At 47.3% G+C, this 22,008-nt stretch overlaps 1 protein-coding gene across 1 annotated transcript in view; it reads right to left on the bottom strand.

Annotated features, from left to right (window-relative positions):
• Positions 1–22,008, bottom strand: part of OSTF1 (osteoclast stimulating factor 1) — a 107,018-nt gene that overhangs the window by 56,947 nt on the left and 28,063 nt on the right. The window contains exons 3-5 of the mRNA XM_078677809.1: positions 17,330–17,376; positions 13,914–13,964; positions 13,758–13,821 (exon numbers count right to left, since the gene is read on the bottom strand). Coding sequence (XP_078533935.1) covers positions 13,758–13,821; positions 13,914–13,964; positions 17,330–17,376 — 162 coding nt within the window. The remainder of the gene's footprint in view (positions 1–13,757; positions 13,822–13,913; positions 13,965–17,329; positions 17,377–22,008) is intronic.

The following is a 22,008-nucleotide window of genomic DNA, read 5'->3' as shown; positions in this document are numbered from 1 at the left end:
GGGTGGCCTGGGTGGAGAGTTAGTCATGAAGTGGAGGGAGTAGCCCCTTTGGAGTATATAAAAAACAAAACAAAAACAAAGGTCCGATGTTACTGGCCACCAGTGGTGCAGGTGATAGCGTACCTTGCCTCCCACTGGATGCTCATGATGGTCTAAGAGCAAACTATAGGGGTTTGGAGGCTGCTGGGTGGGGCCGTGGGGGTTGACTGGCCCGACCTCTGGTTGCCTGTTCCATGAGGTCAAAATGGCTGGGAAGCCTGCTGGCCTTTGTAGATGGGAGGGTATGGACTCAGTTGGAGACCACATCCGTGGCTATGAAAGGTGCAAACAGTGGAATGGGGATGACGAAGAGCCATCGACAAGCCCAAGGACGTGGCCATAGCTCTGCTGTCCTTAGAGTGCTCCAGCACTGAGACGCCTTCTCTCCGATAAGGTAAGAGCCATCAAAGGGCATCTCCGTATGAGAAGCTTGGACATCCCTGAAAAAGCAGTCGTTCTCAGCCAGGCATGGTGTTGTAGGGCCATCACAAATGAAATCACTCTACCCAGCGAGCCGTCTGCAGCAAGTCCACATCTTATGGTGAACTTTACTGCAACTCTCCCTTTAGAAATAGCTTGGGTGATGCCTATTCGGCTCCGTTACGGTAGTCGGGCATGAGAATTGGTATGTCGCTACTGTGGGGAGTCGGCCCTGGAGTGGGTGCAGAGGAAGGTTGCAGTCTCGGCGGCGGCTCTGCTCTGGATCCAGAAAGGGACCCATGGGGCCCAATTGGCGCCTACGCCAAACCCACCAGCAGGGATACAGTTAGGGTCCCCTCCCAAACTTGTGGGGCCCAAAGGTGCTTCAGAGGGGCGGGGCACCCAAATATGTGCTGAATGGCCTCATAACATTCTTAGAGATGGGCAGGGTTAGCTCCTGGAAAGTCAGGGAAGTGCAGAGCGGACTCTGACTCCAGCTCTGCCAAAGAGCAGGACGTGAGTGCCAATGCCCCCACGACTAAGACGACTTTGACGCGAGCGGTGAAGCCAAAAACCTCGCTGACTTCTTGGAATTGTTGTGTTTGTGGCACTTATCTGATTTCCTCAATGACTTGGAGTGCAACAACGATTGCCAAGTGCGGCTCTGCGAACATTTCCAGGACCTTCCACACGAACGAGTTCTTGAACATTGCGGAGTCCTCCGATGTCGGGTAATGAGGAGTCTGAGAGGTTGCATCATCAGCAGCTTTGAGTGCACGGCACGGCAGTCCTCATAGTTCTTGGTTCGTGGTCATGCTCCATGCACCACAAAAACACCAAATGGGAGTTTGTCACAAACATCGTTCTATTACAGGCTCCACAAGGCTTGAAACCAGTCAGTTTCTTGGTTGATACTCCTCACAACAGGAGAAAAAATTCTCAAAAAGAGTGATCATAAAGCCGCAAAAAGCCAGTAAAAAAAAAAAAAAAAAAAAGAGACTGAGGGTAGCTCAGATCAGTGCTATCTGGCATATAATGGAAAGAACTGAAGTTAGCATTCCACGATATCACCTGTATAGGTACCAGGCACGTCACTTCCAGAGTGGACGGAGCAGAGCTGAATGATGCTACATATCGGTGCGCACGGGTACTGCTCAAAAATCTCCGGGATCTCGTCTGTCGCCGGGGGTATATTCTAAAGTAAGGAATCTGCAGCTGAAAGCCTCTATCAGATAAGGTTCTACGATATAGGTTCTTCAGACAGAAACACTGGGCTGGGAAATAGAGCACGCGATGACTTTAGTGGTGAGGAGAAGCACTGTATTAAGAACAGGGGGGGGGGGGGGAGAACACGTTTTTCAAGGAGCTGTGTTAAATGTTTAATTCCCAGCCAATAAGATTACCTTAGGAATCAACCTTCTGAAATTTGCAACAATGTACCACTTGCATTTAATATGTTTGTTTGCCATTATCATCAGTACAGTGTTGAGTTAATCACTGCCTATTTAAACATTCTGCAAAGTGCACGGCCCATTAGATAAGCAAATGCTCAATTTACTAGCGTCCGTGTTAATTTGTATTCAACAGCGTTTCTATCCCAAAAGAGGATGGTCGGATCATCATCAGGACTCAAAACAGTAGGGTGAGCTCGAGGCAAAGGAAGGTTATTTTACCGAAAGTGCACTAATGGAATCTGTCATAAACCCAGAGAAATACACTGCGACACACAGGAGTGCCGGGGATGGCCTGAAGAGGGAAAAGTCGTACTAGGGGGTGGCACTATGTGCATGGCCGGATTATCCAATAAGAAAACTCGAAGCGACTGTGGGTCGGTGCAAAAGGTGACTAGCGGAATCAAATATCCCTGTGGTTCCCAAACTGTGCGCCGCGGCGCCCTGGTGCGCAGTTATCAGGAGCCAGGGGCGCCGCGCATGATGTGGGAAAGGAAGTGTGAAAGTCGCACTAAGAATGTGTCACTTTCGCCCCCGCCCCCCCGCCTCCGGGATGAATAGGTTGCTCTGCCCCTAGTCTCTGCCTTTCTGAAGCAGAGCATCACGGCGGTGGGGGGTGCACAACAGCGCACACAGGACTCGGCTACAGACATAGCTGTGAGGCCCGCCTGCCAATGAAGATCCAGGCACTTCTTACTCAAAGGCAAAAGATGATGCCCATAATCCCGCATTTTGGCGCCTGGCAGTTCTAACCATTAAAAAGGCAATCAACTCTTTCAGCTGCTGATGAGCTGTGAAAGAGATGCTGGTTAGTGGCAGAAAGGAAGGTGCTGCAGCACAGGAGGGAGTCATGCTCCTTGTGGAGTCATGAGCACCTTCGGTTATTTAGATGCAAATAGCATTGAAAGAGTAAATGAAACTAATTTTCTCATTTTTTTCCCCCTCAATTTTTATATAGAGCAAACCCAACCCAAACATATTGGAGTGCTTTACATGAGCACCAATGACATTTCATAAGGACATGTTCCTTTTTTAGATACGGAGAGATTAAGTGATTTGCCCAGGATCACAGGATGTTGAGCCAAAACCAGAATCAAACCTGATTCCTCAGTTCCAAAGTGGGTAGCTCTGACCTCAAGCTCCATCTTCTCCCCTCCTCTACCCATGCTCAGGACCTGTCCAGGGAGTACCCTCTTAATATCTTTGTCATACATCTGTGGTTCGCCAAAGTGTGCGCCGTGGCACCCTGGTGCGCCGTGAAGGGAAGCCAGGGGCGCTGCGCCGCTGTGCAGGATGTGGGTCTGAAAAAAATATATAATTATCCTCAAAATGTAGTGAAACTGCGAGCTGCCAATTTTGGAGCTGGGGAACCGGGTTCGACCCTCGACGTCAGCTCAGAATCCTGTGTCATTCTGGGCAAATCACTTAATCTCCCAACGCCTACAAAAACAGAATACATGAATGTATCCTTGTGTAACGTGACTGGTGCTCTTTGGGTCGAGTTTGCGCTATATAAATCTGCAGCAAAAAAACCAAAAAAAAAACAGCCGACCAAAAAACAGAAAAAGGGTAAAACTTTTCACGAACGTTCCTATTATGATGGCTTTTTCAAATTCATGGGAGCGTTGGGTGCAGGGTCAGGGTCCTGGTGGAGAGCGTTGGGTGGGTGGGTGCAGGGTTAGGGGCCTGGTGGAGAAAGTTGGGTGGGTGGGGGGCCTGGTGGGGAGCATTGGGTGGGTGCAGGCTCAGGGGCCTGGCGGAGAGCGTTGGGTGGGTGGGTGGGTGCGGGGTCAGTGGCCTGGTGGAGAGCGTTGGGTGGGTGGTTGCAGGGTGGGGGGGCCTGGTGAAGAGCATAGGGTGGTTGCAGGATCAGGGGCCTGGTGGAGAGCGTTGGGTGGGGGGGGGCGCGGGGTCACGGGCCTGGTGGAGAGCGTTGGGTGGGTGGGTGCAGGGTTGGGGCCTGGTGGAGAGCGTTGGGTGGGTGCAGGTTCAGGGGCCTAGTGGAGAGCATTGGGTGCGTGCAGGGTGAGAGGCCTGGTGGAGAGCATTGGGTGGGCGCCTTATGCCCTGATGCAGCCGCACTCTGCCAGCTTCTGTCTTTGCCTCACTCCTCGTTGAGGGGTCGTCACTCGTGACTGCTGCATGTTGGAGAGTGTGAGGGGAGAAGGGTACAAGGCAGAGGGGAGAAGGGTGCAAGGCAGAGGGGAGAAGGGTGCAAGGCAGAGGGGAGAAGGGTGCAAGGCAGAGGGGGGAAGGCTGCAAAGCAGAGGGGAGAAGGGTGCAAGGCAGAGGGGAGAAGGGTGCAAGGCAGAGGGGAGAAGGGTGCAAGGCAGAGGGGAGAAGGGTGCAAGGCAGAGGGGAGAAGGGTGCAAGGCAGAGGGGAGAAGGGTGCAAGGCAGAGGGGAGAAGGGTGCAAGGCAGAGGGGAGAAGGGTGCAAGGCAGAGGGGAGAAGGGTGCAAGGCAGAGGGGAGAAGGGTGCAAGGCAGAGAAGAGAAGGGTGCAAGGCAGAGAAGAGAAGGGTGCAAGGCAGAGAAGAGAAGTGTGCAAGGCAGAGGGGAGAAGGGTGCAAGGTAGAAAAGGGTGCATGGCTGAGGTGAAGTAGGGTACAAGGGGAAGGGGGAGATGGGTGCAAGGTGGAGGGGGAGAAGGGTGCAAGGCAGAGGGGAGAAGGGTGCAAGGCAGAGGGGAGAAGGGTGCAAGGTAGAAAAGGGTGCATGGCTGAGGTGAAGTAGGGTACAAGGGGAAGGGGGAGATGGGTGCAAGGTGGAGGGGGAGAAGGGTGCAAGGCAGAGGGGAGAAGGGTGCAAGGCAGAGGGGAGAAGGGTGCAAGGCAGAGAAGAGAAGGGTGCAAGGCAGAGGGGAGACGGGTGCAAGGCAGAGGGGAGAAGGGCGCAAGGTAGAAAAGGGTGCAAGGGGAAGGGGGAGATGGGTGCAAGGTGGAGGGGGAGAAGGGTGCAAGGCAGAGGGGAGAAGGGTGCAAGGCAGAGGGGAGAAGGGTGCAAGGCAGAGGGGAGAAGGGTGCAAGGCAGAAAAGGGTGCAAGGGGAAGGGGGAGATGGGTGCAAGGTGGAGGGGGAGAAGGGTGCAAGGCAGAGGGGAGAAGGGTGCAAGGCAGAGGGGAGAAGGGCGCAAGGTAGAAAAGGGTGCAAGGGGAAGGGGGAGATGGGTGCAAGGTGGAGGGGGAGAAGGGTGCAAGGTGGAGGGGGAGAAGGGTGCAAGGCAGAGGGGAGAAGGGTGCAAGGCAGAGGGGAGAAGGGTGCAAGGCAGAGGGGAGAAGGGTGCAAGGCAGAGGGGAGAAGGGTGCAAGGCAGAAAAGGGTGCAAGGGGAAGGGGGAGATGGGTGCAAGGTGGAGGGGGAGAAGGGTGCAAGGCAGAGGGGAGAAGGGTGCAAGGCAGAGGGGAGAAGGGTGCAAGGCAGAGGGGAGAAGGGTGCAAGGCAGAGGGGAGAAGGGTGCAAGGCAGAGGGGAGAAGGGTGCAAGGCAGAAAAGGGTGCAAGGGGAAGGGGGAGATGGGTGCAAGGTGGAGGGGGAGAAGGGCGCAAGGTAGAAAAGGGTGCAAGGGGAAGGGGGAGATGGGTGCAAGGTGGAGGGGGAGAAGGGTGCAAGGCAGAGGGGAGAAGGGTGCAAGGTGGAGGGGGAGAAGGGTGCAAGGCAGAGGGGAGAAGGGTGCAAGGCAGAGGGGAGAAGGGTGCAAGGCAGAGGGGAGAAGGGTGCAAGGCAGAGGGGAGAAGGGTGCAAGGCAGAAAAGGGTGCAAGGGGAAGGGGGAGATGGGTGCAAGGCAGAGGGGAGACGGGTGCAAGGCAGAGGGGAGACGGGTGCAAGGCAGAGGGGAGACGGGTGCAAGGCAGAGGGGAGACGGGTGCAAGGCAGAGGGGAGACGGGTGCAAGGCAGAGGGGAGACGGGTGCAAGGCAGAGGGGAGACGGGTGCAAGGCAGAGGGGAGACGGGTGCAAGGCAGAGGGGAGACGGGTGCAAGGCAGAGGGGAGACGGGTGCAAGGCAGAGGGGAGACGGGTGCAAGGCAGAGGGGAGACGGGTGCAAGGCAGAGGGGAGACGGGTGCAGGGGAGACGGGTGCAAGGCAGAGGGGAGACGGGTGCAGGGGAGACGGGTGCAAGGCAGAGGGGAGACGGGTGCAGGGGAGACGGGTGCAAGGCAGAGGGGAGACGGGTGCAAGGCAGAGGGGAGACGGGTGCAAGGCAGAGGGGAGACGGGTGCAAGGCAGAGGGGAGACGGGTGCAAGGCAGAGGGGAGACGGGTGCAAGGCAGAGGGGAGACGGGTGCAAGGCAGAGGGGAGACGGGTGCAAGGCAGAGGGGAGACGGGTGCAAGGCAGAGGGGAGACGGGTGCAAGGCAGAGGGGAGACGGGTGCAAGGCAGAGGGGAGACGGGTGCAAGGCAGAGGGGAGACGGGTGCAAGGCAGAGGGGAGACGGGTGCAAGGCAGAGGGGAGAAGGGTGCAAGGCAGAGGGGAGAAGGGTGCAAGGCAGAGGGGAGAAGGGTGCAAGGCAGAGGGGAGAAGGGTGCAAGGCAGAGGGGAGAAGGGTGCAAGGCAGAGAGGAGAAGGGTGCAAGGCAGAGAGGAGAAGGGTGCAAGGCAGTGGGGAGAAGGGTGCAAGGCAGAGGGGAGAAGGGTGCAAGGCAGAGGGGAGAAGGGTGCAAGGCAGAGGGGAGTAGGGTGCAAGGCAGAGGGGAGAAGGGTGCAAGGCAGAGGGGAGAAGGGTGCAAGGCAGAGGGGAGAAGGGTGCAAGGCAGAGGGGAGAAGGGTGCAAGGCAGAGAAAAGAAGGGTGCAAGGCAGAGGGGAGACGGGTGCAAGGCAGAGGGGAGACGGGTGCAAGGCAGAGGGGAGACGGGTGCAAGGCAGAGGGGAGACGGTGCAAGGCAGAGGGGAGACGGTGCAAGGCAGAGGGGAGAGGGTGCAAGGCAGAGGGGAGACGGGTGCAAGGCAGAGGGGAGAAGGGTGCAAGGCAGAGGGGAGAAGGGTGCAAGGCAGAGGGGAGAAGGGTGCAAGGCAGAGGGGAGAAGGGTGCAAGGCAGAGGGGAGAAGGGTGCAAGGCAGAGGGGAGAAGGGTGCAAGGTAGAAAAGGGTGCAAGGCTGAGGTGAAGTAGGGTACAAGGGGAAGGGGGAGAAGGGTGCAAGGTGGAGAAGGGTGTAAGGCAAGGGATGCAAGGGGGATGGTGATGAAGTTAAAAATGTGCCCCCCCCGAAAACATTTCTGCGGATACCCATGATCAGAGCCCACCTCACGTAAACTTGTAACGCCACAGAGCCTCTTGAGCCTTTCTCTAGCCTGGTTACTTTTAGTGGGAGTGCTTTATACTACTCTATGTATGCATTGAGAAGTACTTTATAAGATCTTTGTGATTGCAAATAAAGTTTTATGACAGTGATGGCTACTCTCTGAATCCTTCATCACGTCTAGGCTTGATTCTTCATGTAGACCAGTGGTTCCCAAAGGGTGCGCCGCGGCACCCCGGTGCGCGGGTAAAAAAATGGTGGGGAGCCACGGCCAACTGCCAATTAGGTCAAGGGAGCCACGGGTCAAAAAAGTTTGGGAACCACTGAAATATCCCAACCAGCACCGCAATGCAGGGAGGAATGTGCGCCGTGGGCCGACCAGCACCGCAATGCAGGGAGGAATGTGCGCCGTGGGCCGACGGAGCAAGAGGCCACGAGAATACTCTGCAGAGTGGAAGCATTAGCTAAGTAATGAATAAATACCGCAATCAGTACAGAGGCAATACTGCGCTCAGTTGGGGAAGGGCTGGTTGAGTTATTTATTGTACCTCTCTGAATACGACTCTTCTTTGCATTCGCTTGTCTAATGGGCCATACTATTCTTGGTTTACAGACATGCATTTTGATCACTTTTAATCAGGTGTGTATATCCTTTAAAAAGAGAGCACCACGCATGTTTGTCCCCACGTATAAGCACAGTGCTGCAATGTGTTTTTCAACTGTTCCGTTTATTCTCTTGATTCATTCAAATTGTCAATGGTTCCTAGTAGAAATAGCTTCACAATGCATAAAACCAAATGTCGTCAATAGCGAAGGTCAGATTATATTGCTGCTTCACTCTAGCGCCTAGTCTAGAAGTAACAGCTGCATAATATATATCCTTTATATAGGTTAGTCAGAAAACAGTTCCTCTCCTCTCACTGGTTACAAGCAGCGCCACTGCCACTCCCTTTGTCCTTTGCCCACTGCCAGTTCTTCTTGCCACTTCAACGTGAGACACCACAGGCGGAGCTGTGGCATATGCAGAATTGTGCAAGGAGATGGTAAGAAGCGATACGTTCAAGAATAAATGTTCAGTACACAATGCCAACCACATCCCTCATTTACGGTAGTTAAGAGTAATATCAACTGAACATGGGCTAAAACGCAGAAGTCAACAATAACTAAACTAGATTGCCCTGCCTCTCTGTAAACTGCTTTGAGGCCTGCAAGATGATGGTCAGGTTACCCTGCCAAAGCTTCTGAGGACCATAGGTGGCCACTTGGGTACTTAGTAATTGATCTTGCCTATTGAGATACTATTATTGTATGTGCCTGTCAACTTTGTCTGTTGAAGCTTGCCACCTTGAGGATTGTAATTTAGAAGGTTTGACAAACCTTGAATAAAGAAGATTTTTATATGACCGTAATCATAGCTCTCAACAACTCTACAATGAGGACCAAATGGACTTTCCTAAAATTGGTTCAACAGGGACCAGTTCCTAGGATCTGCCAACTCCTTGGCAGCAGGATTTTGTTTTTGAATCATTCATCCCCAAATATTTTCAAGTGCTCAGGAGTATTTTTTGCGTTCAAGGCATAAAAACACAATCACTCTGGACATTGTGCTCTTTCTTTTTTCTCAAGGAAAGTTTAGTTAGAATGCGACTACTTAAAAGATATGTTTTCATGAGGTATTTGATTGATGAAAAGTAAAGCTGAGTGTTTTAATTAATGGGGATAGTTTAATAAGAGACACACCAACACATACATCTGTTCTGCCCAGCTTTAGAATATAATTTGCAAGCGGACTTTCATCAATTGAGTCTTGTTAGTTTGAGGGCTAACAAACTTTACTGAACCGAACTCTGTACGTCATCAAAGTACTGTTCAGTACCATTTGGTTTGTCTCCATTTTGCCAATAAGGGGAATCAGGAACTGTACCTAAAAGGCGTAAATATGAAACCCTTAATTCTGTGCATACAACAAATCCTGTGTGGGCGTTATGTTCACATTAACAAATGGTGAAAAAGAGTAACCCTGCTGGACCCTTCAAACTAAATCTACAGGTAATCCATAGCCTCCTCACTTTGAATCTGAAGAACCCTTAATCCAGAAAAGAATCTAAACGATTCCACAGACTGGAGTGTAGACCCATGCAACTTCTTGCAGACTTAACAGGCTCGCATGGTCAACCATATCAAAGGAGGTCGACAGGGCCAGCAACACCAAGATGGCCATCGTACCTTGATCCGCCATCTTTAGGAGCTACACTAGCATCTCTAACACAGTGTCTACACGTTTGCCAGGTCTATTATCAGAGTGCCGGTCCCAGAGTAAACCATTAGTTTTCATATGACACATCAGCTGGATATTAACAAAGCACTTTGACACAAGCACATTTTAAGCACCGAGAAACTCCACTCTCAGAGGAGACCAAATGCATCACGTTAGTCATCAGCCAAATGAGGGAGCAGACCCGCTCTTTTACCAATGCAGCCAGACATGGTCCTACAATACACTATGTGGTGTTCAACCTCCTGATTATCTGTTCAGTCTTCTGTGTTGTTACTGCCTCCACAATGAAAGCTGGATTTACATACACAACCATCAGTTACTTCACAGGCCATGAGAAGGAATCTCTCCATCACCAACGTCTCAGTTAAATTCTTTAGCACTCAGAATTACATCTTTAGACTTCAGGACGTTATTGACGGTTATCCTTAAAGAACAAAAATGATTCTGCAGTAAAGTTGCCCTACGCTGCAACCTGCTCTGTTCAGTACTGCTTCTTAGTGAGTGCTCTGCATAACACAAGTTCCTCCTTCATATCTTTTTATCTTTGGTATATTGCTTTGGCAGCACAAAGCGAATACCCAAGTGTGAGATATGAAGACTAGCAAACTTGTTCCACAGGTAGCAGGGAGGTATCACTTACTAGTTTCAACATACATTTCTCAACATCCCGTGTCGGTATGATTGTCAAATTACATGTGAACAGAATTTTCCTACTTGTACATGACTTGTCTAGCATCTTCTTATTGTCAAGGAGACAGGAAATCTAAGCACCAGTGAAGCACAAAACTGTCTGCACACTGACTTTTAAAGTCTTAGGATATAATACACTATAACATGGCGTTCTTCATTTGTGAGTAAGGACACCCACTCCCTCCATCTCAGCGACACACAGATCAAGGACAGAGGCTATACTGTGGTACCCTTTAGACCTGCCTGCATATTTAAGTCTTGCATAATAAGGAAAGACTGATCATATTAAGAAAGTTTAGGAAGTCCACCTTAAACTGACCAACAACTTAAAAGGAGTGCCAAACTTATGAAAAGATCACTGATGGGAGGTGCGAGTCGATGCTACAATAGATACGCCTAGTCGACTATCCTAAAATAGAACACATGCAATAATTGTACGTGCAATTATATGAAAGAACGAATCCCTCAGCCACCCAACCGTAACACGCGTCATCATAGTGCTCCTCTTCACACAGACTCCACCTAGGGCACCAGTGTAGGCTACAACCCTCCTGAGAGGGGAGCACTGGAGAAGATGGCAAAAAAGAGGATTCTTTATGGGGGTGGTGCAAGTGTGAGAAGAAATTTAAATTTTAGAGGGGAAACAAAATGCTGCATCAAAAATGTAAATGAGAGGCGGACAGTGAGGGTTGCAAAGACAGATCACCCTCATGAGCTCATATTCAGAGTCCATGTGAGTTCCTGGTACGCTATGAAAAAGCAGCAGTCATATACAGTAAGAGCACTTTAAAAGGAATTAACAACAGCATTGGATGAGGCAGGAAGTGATAAAGCTGGAATGTTCCCTGTGCTCTTATCTGGTAGAAAGCGTCCTCCTATCACATCAAGCATTACAAACAAAGGCAACACTAAAGTAAAAACAAAAACACTGGCACTTAAAGGAACGACCTTATGTGCGGATGTGCTCCTTGTGAAAGGGGTAAATGCTGTTACTCAAAGTGAAGTTAGCCGGTGACTGACGTAGGCTGACCCGCAGCCCCATGCGGTATGCTGTAGAGGGTGGATGTAAAATGTGAATGCAAGTACAGACTACTGGATAAAGAGATATGGCGGAAAGCCCCTTTATGTAAGTATATTATACATATAATTTTAGTCAAATTAAAAGGTCTCCGCTTACGCCAGACCTAAAAAAAAACAAGGTCTCTGGAAACATTTGAAAGCAGCTTCAACAAATGATGGATGCCACGTAGTGGAGAGCGTTGTTACCTGTCACAGGCAGGGGCGGATTGGCACTGCGGGCATTCGGGCATGGGCCGAAGGGCCAGTGTCTCAGTGCCCTCTGTGGGCCGGTTTTTTTCTCCCCTTTCCCAGTCCACAGAAAGTGCTCTCTGCTATCTGCTCTCTGTGGACTGGGAAAGGGGAGGAAAAAAAACTGCCCACAGAGGGCACGGAGACAGAGACAGAAATGAAAGCGCTTCACTGTGCGCCATATAGTGATTATTAGCAGTGGCCTCTACTTCACCCCCTGCCCCTGCAAAGCAATCACGCCAAGGGTGGGCTGGGGAGGGGTGATTGTTTGCGAAAATCGGCCTCCCTGGGGGACAGGTGTTGCTCAGGCCTTGAGCCATTTTCACCTCGGCCCCCCTGGGGCCCACGCAGCCGAGAAACAGTGTTAATCTTAACACCTCGCCCACAGCCCCTCAGGTTCAGGGCATAGTGGGCGAGGAAGAATGGGTCTGGCTGTGGGGGCCAGGTGATGTTTGGAACTCGCACCATCTTCACCTTAGCCCCCCCTGGCTACCGTGGATGACCCAGCAGCTGTGTTTTGCGCTCCCCTGCCAGGACATTGCCCTGGGGCCTGGAGGGCTGATTAATGTATTAATTGCAGGGGCCATACTGCTGTTCATGTGCTCCTGAGCTAAAGGTCTGAGGAGGGCTGAGTAGGTTAGTAATAGCAGGGGCTTCCCTTCTTTTCAGGTGCTCCTGCACTGGAGGGCTGGAATAATTTTGTGACAGAAAGGGGCTTTGCTGGTTTTTTAGTTGCTCAGCATGTAGGCCATTGTCACCTTGGGCCTGTGTCCTGCACAAGAACAGTATCCTCCCACTTTCTTTCCTTGCCTGTGCATAGGCATATGTGGCCTGATGCCAGAGTTGCAGAGATGGGGATTCAAGTTTGAATCCCAGCGTCTGCTCAACAGCCTGTGATTCTGGGTAGATCACTTCATCGCCCAGGCCCTTAAATAAAAAAATCGGATCATGTGTACTGTAATTGGTACTCATGAATAGAACTCAAATAGCCTTTGTCTTGGGCTGAATTTACACTATATAAAACTGTCAAATGGTAAAACAATTATAAAAAATAACCATTTGTTCATGCTTTATGATTCTGCAAAGGGACCATGATAATTAAAGAGGACACTTTATAAAAACATGTCCATATTTTTAACACAGCTTTTCCGATACAAAATGTCCATTTAATTCCCCTCAGTGCTTCAATGTCTGGTTTTCTTATGTTGTGGAGGCTGCGCTCTGACACTTAATTCATTCGGCACCTCTTGTTGAGTGCAACATTCTACTTCTATGTTCTTTTTGTTATTCTGGAAGAGTCTAAGCTTGCACTAAGATAACATTTCATAGTATTCATAATTTCCAGTGACTCCCTCCTTAATGGGGGATCTTGTTGGCTGATGTTTGTGGTAGCTGGTTAAGAAAGAGTATCCAACGACATTGTGCAGGGCGTTAAGACTGCAAGTAAGTATTCAATTATCTGAACTGCAGTGCTCCTAGTCTTTACCAATGTTACTTGCTCTGTAAGCTTTAAAAGGCTTAATTTACTAAATATTTCTCTACAAATTAGACCTCATAGAGTAACCAAATGGTGTTTCCTGAAAGGGCACACCCCTTGAATGTGGGCCACGCCCCTTAAATGTAGGTCACGCCCCCTTAATGTGGGCCACTTTTTTCGTCAGTGCCCGGGCCAAATTGTGATCCCAATCCGACCCTGGTCACAGGTACAGCCCGCGTCTGTGATACATAAATACATTTTGTAACATATTGGGGCACTGAAAAGTGCAGAGTCTGGGGCAAACTGCAGCTGCCACCCCTAACTTCAGAGGGCCGTGTAAAAGGCGTGCGAGAATGCAAATGACAAATAATGCAACTTTCCGAACTTAATTGGTCAGTTCTAACTAAATTATGTTAAGTACATTTCATCAAATCCCATCCGAAATCCACTTTACAGTTTCTGCCGCCACAACAAACTGAAGAAAAAAACAGCGCAGCTGTGCAATGAACATGCTGGCAAACCAGGATGCACGGCATGGAATGAAGCACTCTTTCCGTTAGCAGTTTGTAAGGGACTTGGGCGATGCAAACATTCCGAGTAAGTATTTTGATAGACTGAAACCCATGTTTAGCAAGGTCTTCATGCTTCCTTTTCCCAGGGGCTGCAGTATCACATACCAGTGTAGGTCTCTGTGCTTGTAAACGTTTGTGGCACTGAAGCACTTACCGAATTTCTCTCCCAAAACAGAAATCACGCCATTGATAAAAAAAAAAATATAGCAGTTGTGAAACGTGCATCAATTAGATCATCTGGAAAGGTTCCAGTTACTCGTATCCTTATAGGTTGCTAACATTTACCGTAGTTGCTGGGGATTAGTCCTGTCCGCCCTTTGCAAGTACCTTTCCACCAATTTGTGTCACTCTAGAAGCAGAAGGGGAGATGCTAAATTAGTGAAGCTTAGAAAACAAAGTGCACTCTCAATGACTGCTTAAGATGCATTGATGTAAACTCACCATATCTGCAATGTAGATAATGTCCCCTTCTTCAAAGTATAATTCATCAGGCTGTGGAAACAAAAATAGGAGAAACGTTCAATAGGGGCATAGCTTGATCAGTGAGAATTAAGGGGATGGGGGGTGTACTTCACTAATGTTAAGGTGCATGAGAGGGGCTTAAGGCGCAGCGGAAAGGGAGAGGAATGCAGATTTGTAGGGTTAGTAAGTAAAAGAAATCACAAGCTGTAAAAATAACCACCATTTTGAAGAATTTCAAAACAGAGAGAGGGGAGGGAATTTCAAAACAGAGAGAGAGGGGGAAATGTGGTGGTTCTGGTGGTGGTGGCGGTGGGTAATTCGATACTCACTTTGCTATACCCGACTGAAAGCATTGCACCCAACTATTGATCATAAAATATATTTATTAGGGGGATGTAGCACCCCATACACCACACCTGAGGCTACGCCCCTGTGATTCGCTTACATCATGAAGGCGACAGTGCGGACTTTCTTATATATAGTGTATGCACAGACCGACAACACTAGCCAAAGGTATGCCGTGAACAATCACACAGGCAACACGTGGAAACAGACAGACCGCACCCACCCATGCATCACGAAGACTACCCCAGGAGAAGTGGCAGAAGGCGGCTGAGTATGCCAGCTCCCATTTGGCCACCTCGATTTTGACTCTAAAGACCTGGATGAGGCGGTGGAACACATGAAAAGCATGTGGTTACCCCCTGGTGACGTCACAACAGCGGGGAATTACTTTTATTTCCCTCTGTTATGTCACAAAAGTGAATAACTGGATTTCAATCAGTTTATTGATGTTAATGGCTGTCAGTGGAAATCAGACATTACAAGAATTGTTCACCCAAACCACATTTGCATCAGGCCATTCTTCAGACAATAGCCATTTGTTACCAAGGTATCTGTGACGGTGTGATGTGTGGACAGCCAAACACAAGAACTCTACAGATATATCCAGTAGCATACAATAAAAAAATAACGATAGATCTCACGCTATCATACAATGCCACCTTCTGTTATCAACACCTCTCCTGTCAACCATTCCTCTAATTCATCATCCATTCCTCGCCCACCACAGCTGCCACCAAATCCCTCCAATGCTTAGAAAATAGTAATAAGCACTTTATAAAGCAAGTTAATTGGAGAATTACTCCTTCACCACCTCCCTGACGTCACATGCTTAAAGTTATGACATAATTTCAGAATTTCTACTATCAGAGATAATTGAGAGTACAGGAAATAGGCGGAGTAACAACATTCACAACTCTACACTGCAGCAAATAGTTAGCGACCATTGACTGTTAACCACAAGGAGCTCAATGTTACACCTAGGAAAAAACAGAACAAGCTCCAAACCACTTCTGCAGTCATGAGAAAACTGTACATTCCTCTGCCTTTATTTACTAATGGACAGTGGAGCGTCTAAGTGCTAAGGCAGAGGAGTGTTGCGCCACATAAAAAATAAAATGATAATATTATAACGTTATCATTTTATTTTTAGAGGTCTAGCACAGTTGTGATTAAGGGGCTGGGCTGTCAGCCAGCAGGGGGATGAGTGGTATGTGCACATGCCAAATCGTCATGACCACTTTGCATGTTCTCCACCTAGGCTGCATTAAAGTCTGGATGGAGAACATGCCCAGGAGACGGTGACAGCGGCCAGGTAAGTACGGTTTCCTTTTTTTAACCCCCCCACTTCCTCCCTCTTTCCCGTCCGCCCGACCACCACGGCCCCATAGCAGCCGCCACTACTAATGGATCAGGACTCCTAGCAGGCAGTCTACCTGCCACATCCTCTCTACCCGCCACATCCTCTCTACCCTTACACATGACAAGAAAACAAAAATGTATTTTTCTGTCTGGTTCCAGTTCAAACGCATCTGAAGGAGATGTAGTAAGTGAATTGTGAGCAATGTAGTAAGTGGATTGTGAGCAATGTAAAAACCTACAAAACTGCAATAACAAGTGAGGCACAGTGCTTCACCCAGGCTCATCACAAGGGTAGCAGGAATCAGTACAGCTTCCCCTTAACCCTCAAGACAAGCATTGTCCACCCAAGTCTGGAACATGGAAGAACTTCAAAAATAAATGAAAATAGAAATACTTACCATAAGGCTTGAAACAGTAAAAGCACAAGCAGTTATGGCAACCGGTGATATTTGTATCTGGACCAAGAACTTTTTTAGTCTTTTGTTGTTGGCCGTGACTCTGTGCTTCCCCAATGAAATCATCTTGACGGTATTTAACACCTTGACCGCGGCGCCGTAGCCGCGCCCTGTGCTGGACATTCCAGAACAGGGCGCGGTCGTGACGGAACCGTTCCGTCATCAGCACAGCTCAGCCGTGACTGATGACGGAACGGTTCCGTCATCAGCATCGAAGGGGTTAAATGTGTGCTATATTGGGTGCCATGCTATTGAGCACTAAAGAAGGCAGAGTACCGAAATGCATGTGTTCGAAATAAATTAAGTTAAGCTAAGGGGACGTTTTAGTTCGGTTAAAATGTCAGTTAAAACATACTATTTTAAAATAACAAAAACAGTAAAATGTGGCAGTTATAGTGCTCTTAAGTAACTAGAACTGGTGCCTTAAATTAACTATAACTCTGTCCCTCGCTATGCACGGTGTTGTCATCAATGTTGCTATTTCAGATGATGCAGTGATGTTATCAATGATGTCATACAACATGCTGTAAGTGGTGTAATATCTGAGGCATTTAGCAGTGCACTACTAGGGCTCGAGCTACAGTGACTTGACAGTTATAACTAGTGAATTTCAGTGGTTTTGTTAATTAAATCAATATGGTTCAACTGACATTTTCACCTCCCTATAACATCTCTTTAACCTTTGTTTTTTTTCATTGCATTACTAAGTTACTAAGGTTTTGTGTAATGTGAAGCAACATATTACAATTCCTAACTAGAACGTCACTTTAATGTTTAGACCTTTCAGGGAATTTCTACGTTTTTTTTAAATGAAAGCAAAATATTAATCTGCATGCATGGCAGGAGGTTGGGTGCAGGGCCTGTGGAAGATTGCCAAAGTCGTAATAAGGCCCTTAGTATGTCTGGTCCTCATTGTCTTGCTGAAGTAACAGATTTTAAATCAGAGGCAATATTAAGGGGTTGAAAAAGCATTTTACAAGTGCATTTTAGAGAGAAATTTAAATCTGTCAAATGAATATCGTAAGCATGAGCAAGGATTGAGACACTGAGCTGTGATTGAATACCAGGAATAATTCAATGAGTAATAAGGCACAATAGTTATTGGGCATAATGCCTGTGGTAACCTGAGGGGACCAGTCGAGCACTTCCAACTAATAGGATTTGGCAAAGTAAAGATTACCACTCTAAAAGAATTGAAAACACAGAATGAACGAAAATATGGAAATTGTAACTTACTGTTCTTGGTTCAAATGTATACAGGGCTCGAAAAACTTTGACCTGACCTGAAACACAAAAATGAAAAGAGTGTCAACAAAAGAAGATATGCAGCTTAAACTGCTTTGCACACTAGGATTTCTTATGGCGAACCAACCCCCCAAAAAAGCAACCCAGTCTGGACTAGTAACAGTACGAAAATATTTAATTACCAAGAGCTTGAACCATACCTTCTTTTACATGTCATTCATTGCTGTATTGAGTCTTAAAGAAAGTATATTTGGCTATGTGTTTTTTCATTTGCTTGTGTGCAGAGTTCAAAGATGGTTTTAGGGATGGGGTCATTTTTAAGACTTGGGGTGGGGGGTTGAGTTGGTTTAAAGGGCAGGGGCCAGGGTTTTAAGGCTCAGGGCAAGGGGGTGGGTTAATTTTAAGTTTTAGGGATGGGGTAGATTGTAGGGATCGGGGAGGTCGAGTAGTTTGTAGGGCAGGGGCCAGGGTTTTAGGGCTCAGGGTAGGGGGTAGTTTAAGGTTTTAGGGGTGGGGGTAGTTTTTAGGGCTCGGGTTGGGTTAATTATAGGGCAAAGGCCAGGGGCTCAGGAGCTGTGGTGTGAACTTTACCATACTTCCTTTTTACCAATCATGACTTTACTACGAAATTGCATGGTAAAGGAATACATGGTCATTGTAATTACATTTATATAGCGCTTACTACCCCTGATCAGGCGTCAAAGAGCTTTTTCGGCGAGTAGCACGCTACTCTGGAACCCATGAAGGATTAGTGGTGAATTAGTTTAGTGAAATATGAAAGTAATTCGAGTGGTGGAAATGGTAGTCAGTTTTTTGGCTTGAGAAGGATAGTGGAGGGATAGATGAGGGAAAAGGTTTGCATTTATAAAGTGCTTGCTACACCTGGTGGGATGCAAAGTAATGTGTTGTTCAGACGAATTCGTTGTCTGGGCTGCGTAGTAGAGGCATGCGTGATTTAGCCATGCGTGCCTCTGTCACACAACCTTCAAAGATAAATCAATACTGCAAAATATTCCCCTCTAAAAGGTGCATCAAAATACTACCAACAAAAAAAAATTACTATAGCAACGGCATAACCGCAATGTACAAATAAAAAGCAAACGAAAACGTTTATGTGAAACGTTTCATAATGACTTAGAGCACAACAGATCTGTTAAAATAGGACCGTTGGAAAATCTCTCATGAAAGAATTGCTTCAAAGTTTCAACACCCGTGGAGTGCCGTGCGCAATGTCTGTACGCATGCGCACAAACAGGGGGGGGGACGCTCAGCCACGGGGGACGTTGGAACATGGAACACCGGCTGAAAGAAGGCGTCTCTTAAGTGTCACCAGACAGGGCATCTGAAGCTTTAATGCCACAAACAGACTAATCCATCCAAACTACTTTCACTCATCACTCAAGTGCTTTCGGATTCAAATTTCAAGCTCCCTGGGGGATATGATCAATCGTAATTTCCCAGCACAGAAAACAATAGGTACAGGAACGGAGTTCGTACTATTCACAACGTGCTACAACGTAAGCCTGATGTACTATGAGTAACTTTTTTTTAACTCGTGCACAATTGTTAAAAAAAAAAGTGACCTCGAAACTGTTTTCATGGTGTCCTCATTGAGTTTCCAGGTTTACCTTGTTAAAGAAACAATATATTGATTTTCTGCGCTAGTTGGCATGAGGTTTGCTAATATAAATCGCTGGCAAGTAAGCCTGGGTACAATCCACTGTTACCCACATCTGACTGAGATTATCCGAAAGATTTGTGCCTGGCAGTTCCGTGTAATACCGGAATGGTGTGCAAAATTTTAGTTAGGTCTATCACGGAGCACGCTTCAGCATTCATGTTTTTATCAAATTAATGTCTTCACAATGCTAAAAAACTGACAAAAAGTTAAATATTTGTCAATCTTGCCATAACAAATTTAGATTCCAGACGTTCTAATTGTCCACGTACTCATTTGTGTAAAGTAATCATTGAAGAACAATATTTAATGTGTTTTTAGTTAATCAAGTTCTGCTATTTAAAGGTCAGTGTTTTAAGATTTGAAATGATCTGGGGGTGGAGCTCGGCAGCAAAAGTAATGGTTACCTTTTCTTGAGCTCTGCGACCCACTCTGTTTGGTCGCCAGAGCAGCTTCACAGATTCGGTTCAGCCTCAGGCTGTAGTGGTGGAGCGGTGAGGAGATATGGTAGCTGATGCTGACAGCAGCAAGTGTTGCAAGCCTGTGCTATCCACTAACAAAAAGACAAAGCAACCTTCCCTGCAATGGTCGGGTTCTCTGTATGGCAATTCGCATTGGTGAGAACTCCTGGTACACCTGCCCTGCCAGTGAGAGGAGCAGGATGCAGCCAGGGATTGAGTCGGGGTACCACGCGGGTGGACGGCGTCCCCCCATTTATTTAACCGGAGCTCGATAACTATAAACTGCAACTGAGTGCAAGCCACGTTCCGTGATGTCACTTCCTGTTGTGACGTCAGCGTCCCCCCCACTTTTTTTAGGACCTGTGCCCTGGATGCAACGGTGCAAGGGGACTGTCCGGCAACCAGAATTGTGTGGCAGATGGAGACCTTCAATCCTTTTGTGTGTTGGATGTACTGCCCTAAATGGCAAGGGGATGCCCAGACGTGGGATCCGTACTCACTGTACCACGCAAACCAAGCTACAACAAATTGTGTTCCGATTCAAGGCCTGGCCTGGCAGGTCGGGCTGCACTGTTTCTATTGGCGCAGGATCAAGAATGATTTGCATATGGCTTGGTCCAAACGGAGGTGTCATTGTAGGAAAAAGAAGGATGGGTTGGAATGCTTGCCTAACCAATTACCAGTAACGGTCTTATTGCAAGCATTCCACTAATCACCTTTAGTGTGTTTAATGTTTTTTTTGCAATGGCGTTAGCCAAGACCTTTGCTTTTTTAATAAAAAAAAAAATATGTACAACATACTTAAAGGGGATTTCACCCAGCTTTTTTCATTCATTTGGTCCGTTTGTGTGTCATTCAACTGTTGCTTTCACCCACTAAAGCATGGGACAGAGAGCCAGCCCACTTCAGCCACTGGATAACTTCACTTTGAGTCACTGCATTTTGCTCTTTCATAAGGAGCACAATCTTTGCTTTCATTCCTTTTTTACTTGTTCTGGCTTTCATTCCCTTTTTCTTGCTTCCCTATTTTCTTCCCTTCCTGGTCTCTTGCCCTCTTGCTCTGTTTTTTCATTTGTTTTCTTTTTCCCTCTTTTTTCTTGCTTCTTTTCATTCCTGCTTTCTTTCTATCCTTTCTTGCTTTCCTTTGATCCTTCATACTTTCTTACCCTTCTTTTTCGTTCCTGCCTGCTTTCCTTTTTTCTTGCCTTCTTTCCTTTTTTGCTTTCTTTTTTCTCATTCTTTCCTTCTTGTTTTTCTTTTTCTTTCATTCCTTGTTTCTTCGTTTACGTTTTCCTTTCATTACTTCTTTCTTAGTTTACTTTTTTCCATTTTGTCATTGCTTTCATGCTTTTTTTCTTAAATTCAAGCTCTCTTGCCTACTTTCTTTCCTGGTTATTTACTCTCACTATCTTTCATTCCCTCTTTCATGTTTCTTGATTGACTTTTTTCTTCCATTCTTCCCTTCCTTCTCACTTGCTTTGCTTTCTTTCTCATTCTTTTTCTCTTGATTTTTCTCTTAAAGGAAGGAGGCAGGCAGCCAATGGCATAACTATTGTCTTTTTTAGACCTGTGTTAGCCAAGACCTTTTGATTTTACTAAAAGTATGTGCATGACAGTTACATATAGGGATCTTCAGCCACACTTTATCCATTTGTGTATGCTGTGTCATTTACATTTTTCTCCAATACTATGGTATTGTGTGATTTTTTTTTTAGACTAAAATCATTTTTGCCTTTGGTCAATTTTTTTTTTTTTTTTTAGATCGACAAATAGCTTTCAACCTCTGAAGCAATCAAGTCTTGCAAAAGCCATGACAAAAATGAACAAGAATTGCCAAAAGGCTGGTGGACAACGCCAGACCTTTTGGCTTTGCCAATGTTTGTTTATAATGGCATGATGCAATGGAGGGAGTATGGGGTTACCATCATATATTTGTAACTTTTAATGCTTTCCTTCTTCTGTTTCTCTGCTTTGGCTTTCTTCTTACCCTAGTTCCCACCTTGCTTTTCTCATTCCCATTCCTTTCAGTCATTTTTCTTTCCAAGTGTAATCCGTCAGAGTAGCAGATATTTCAGAAAGTCCGTTTGGAGAATTGTTAAAACTATAAACATACAATATTATCGACCATTGGCATTTTTGTGTAAATTAAGGCAACAAATCTGTATCATGGTGGTGACTATCTTTTCCGGCAATCAACATTTCTTTGCTGAGTTTTGCATTGTTAGTGCATCTTGTACTTTTGTCAATAAAATGATTTAAGAATCAAATTGAGATGGGGAGTGGCCTGGAAACCTGGCTGACAGGACATGAGCTCCGGGCCAGTCCCACACAATAATCCTGTTGAATTCTGCTAAACTAGGCATCTTGGAGCCTCTCCATGGAGGGGAAAGTAGCACTCACCTCGGCTACCCCTCGAGAGCTGATAAACGCCGGTTGAATTGCCTGAATGAGTCAATGGTAAAAAGCAGTTGCGGTGAACGGGGGCTACCGGACTAGGCCCGTGACACACCCGGCCCTCTGGGGACTGCAGA

The sequence above is a fragment of the Lissotriton helveticus genome, chromosome 2_1 (genome assembly GCF_964261635.1).
Source record: "Lissotriton helveticus chromosome 2_1, aLisHel1.1, whole genome shotgun sequence".
NCBI lineage: Eukaryota > Metazoa > Chordata > Amphibia > Caudata > Salamandridae > Lissotriton > Lissotriton helveticus.
This window is presented reverse-complemented; position numbering and strand designations above follow the sequence as displayed.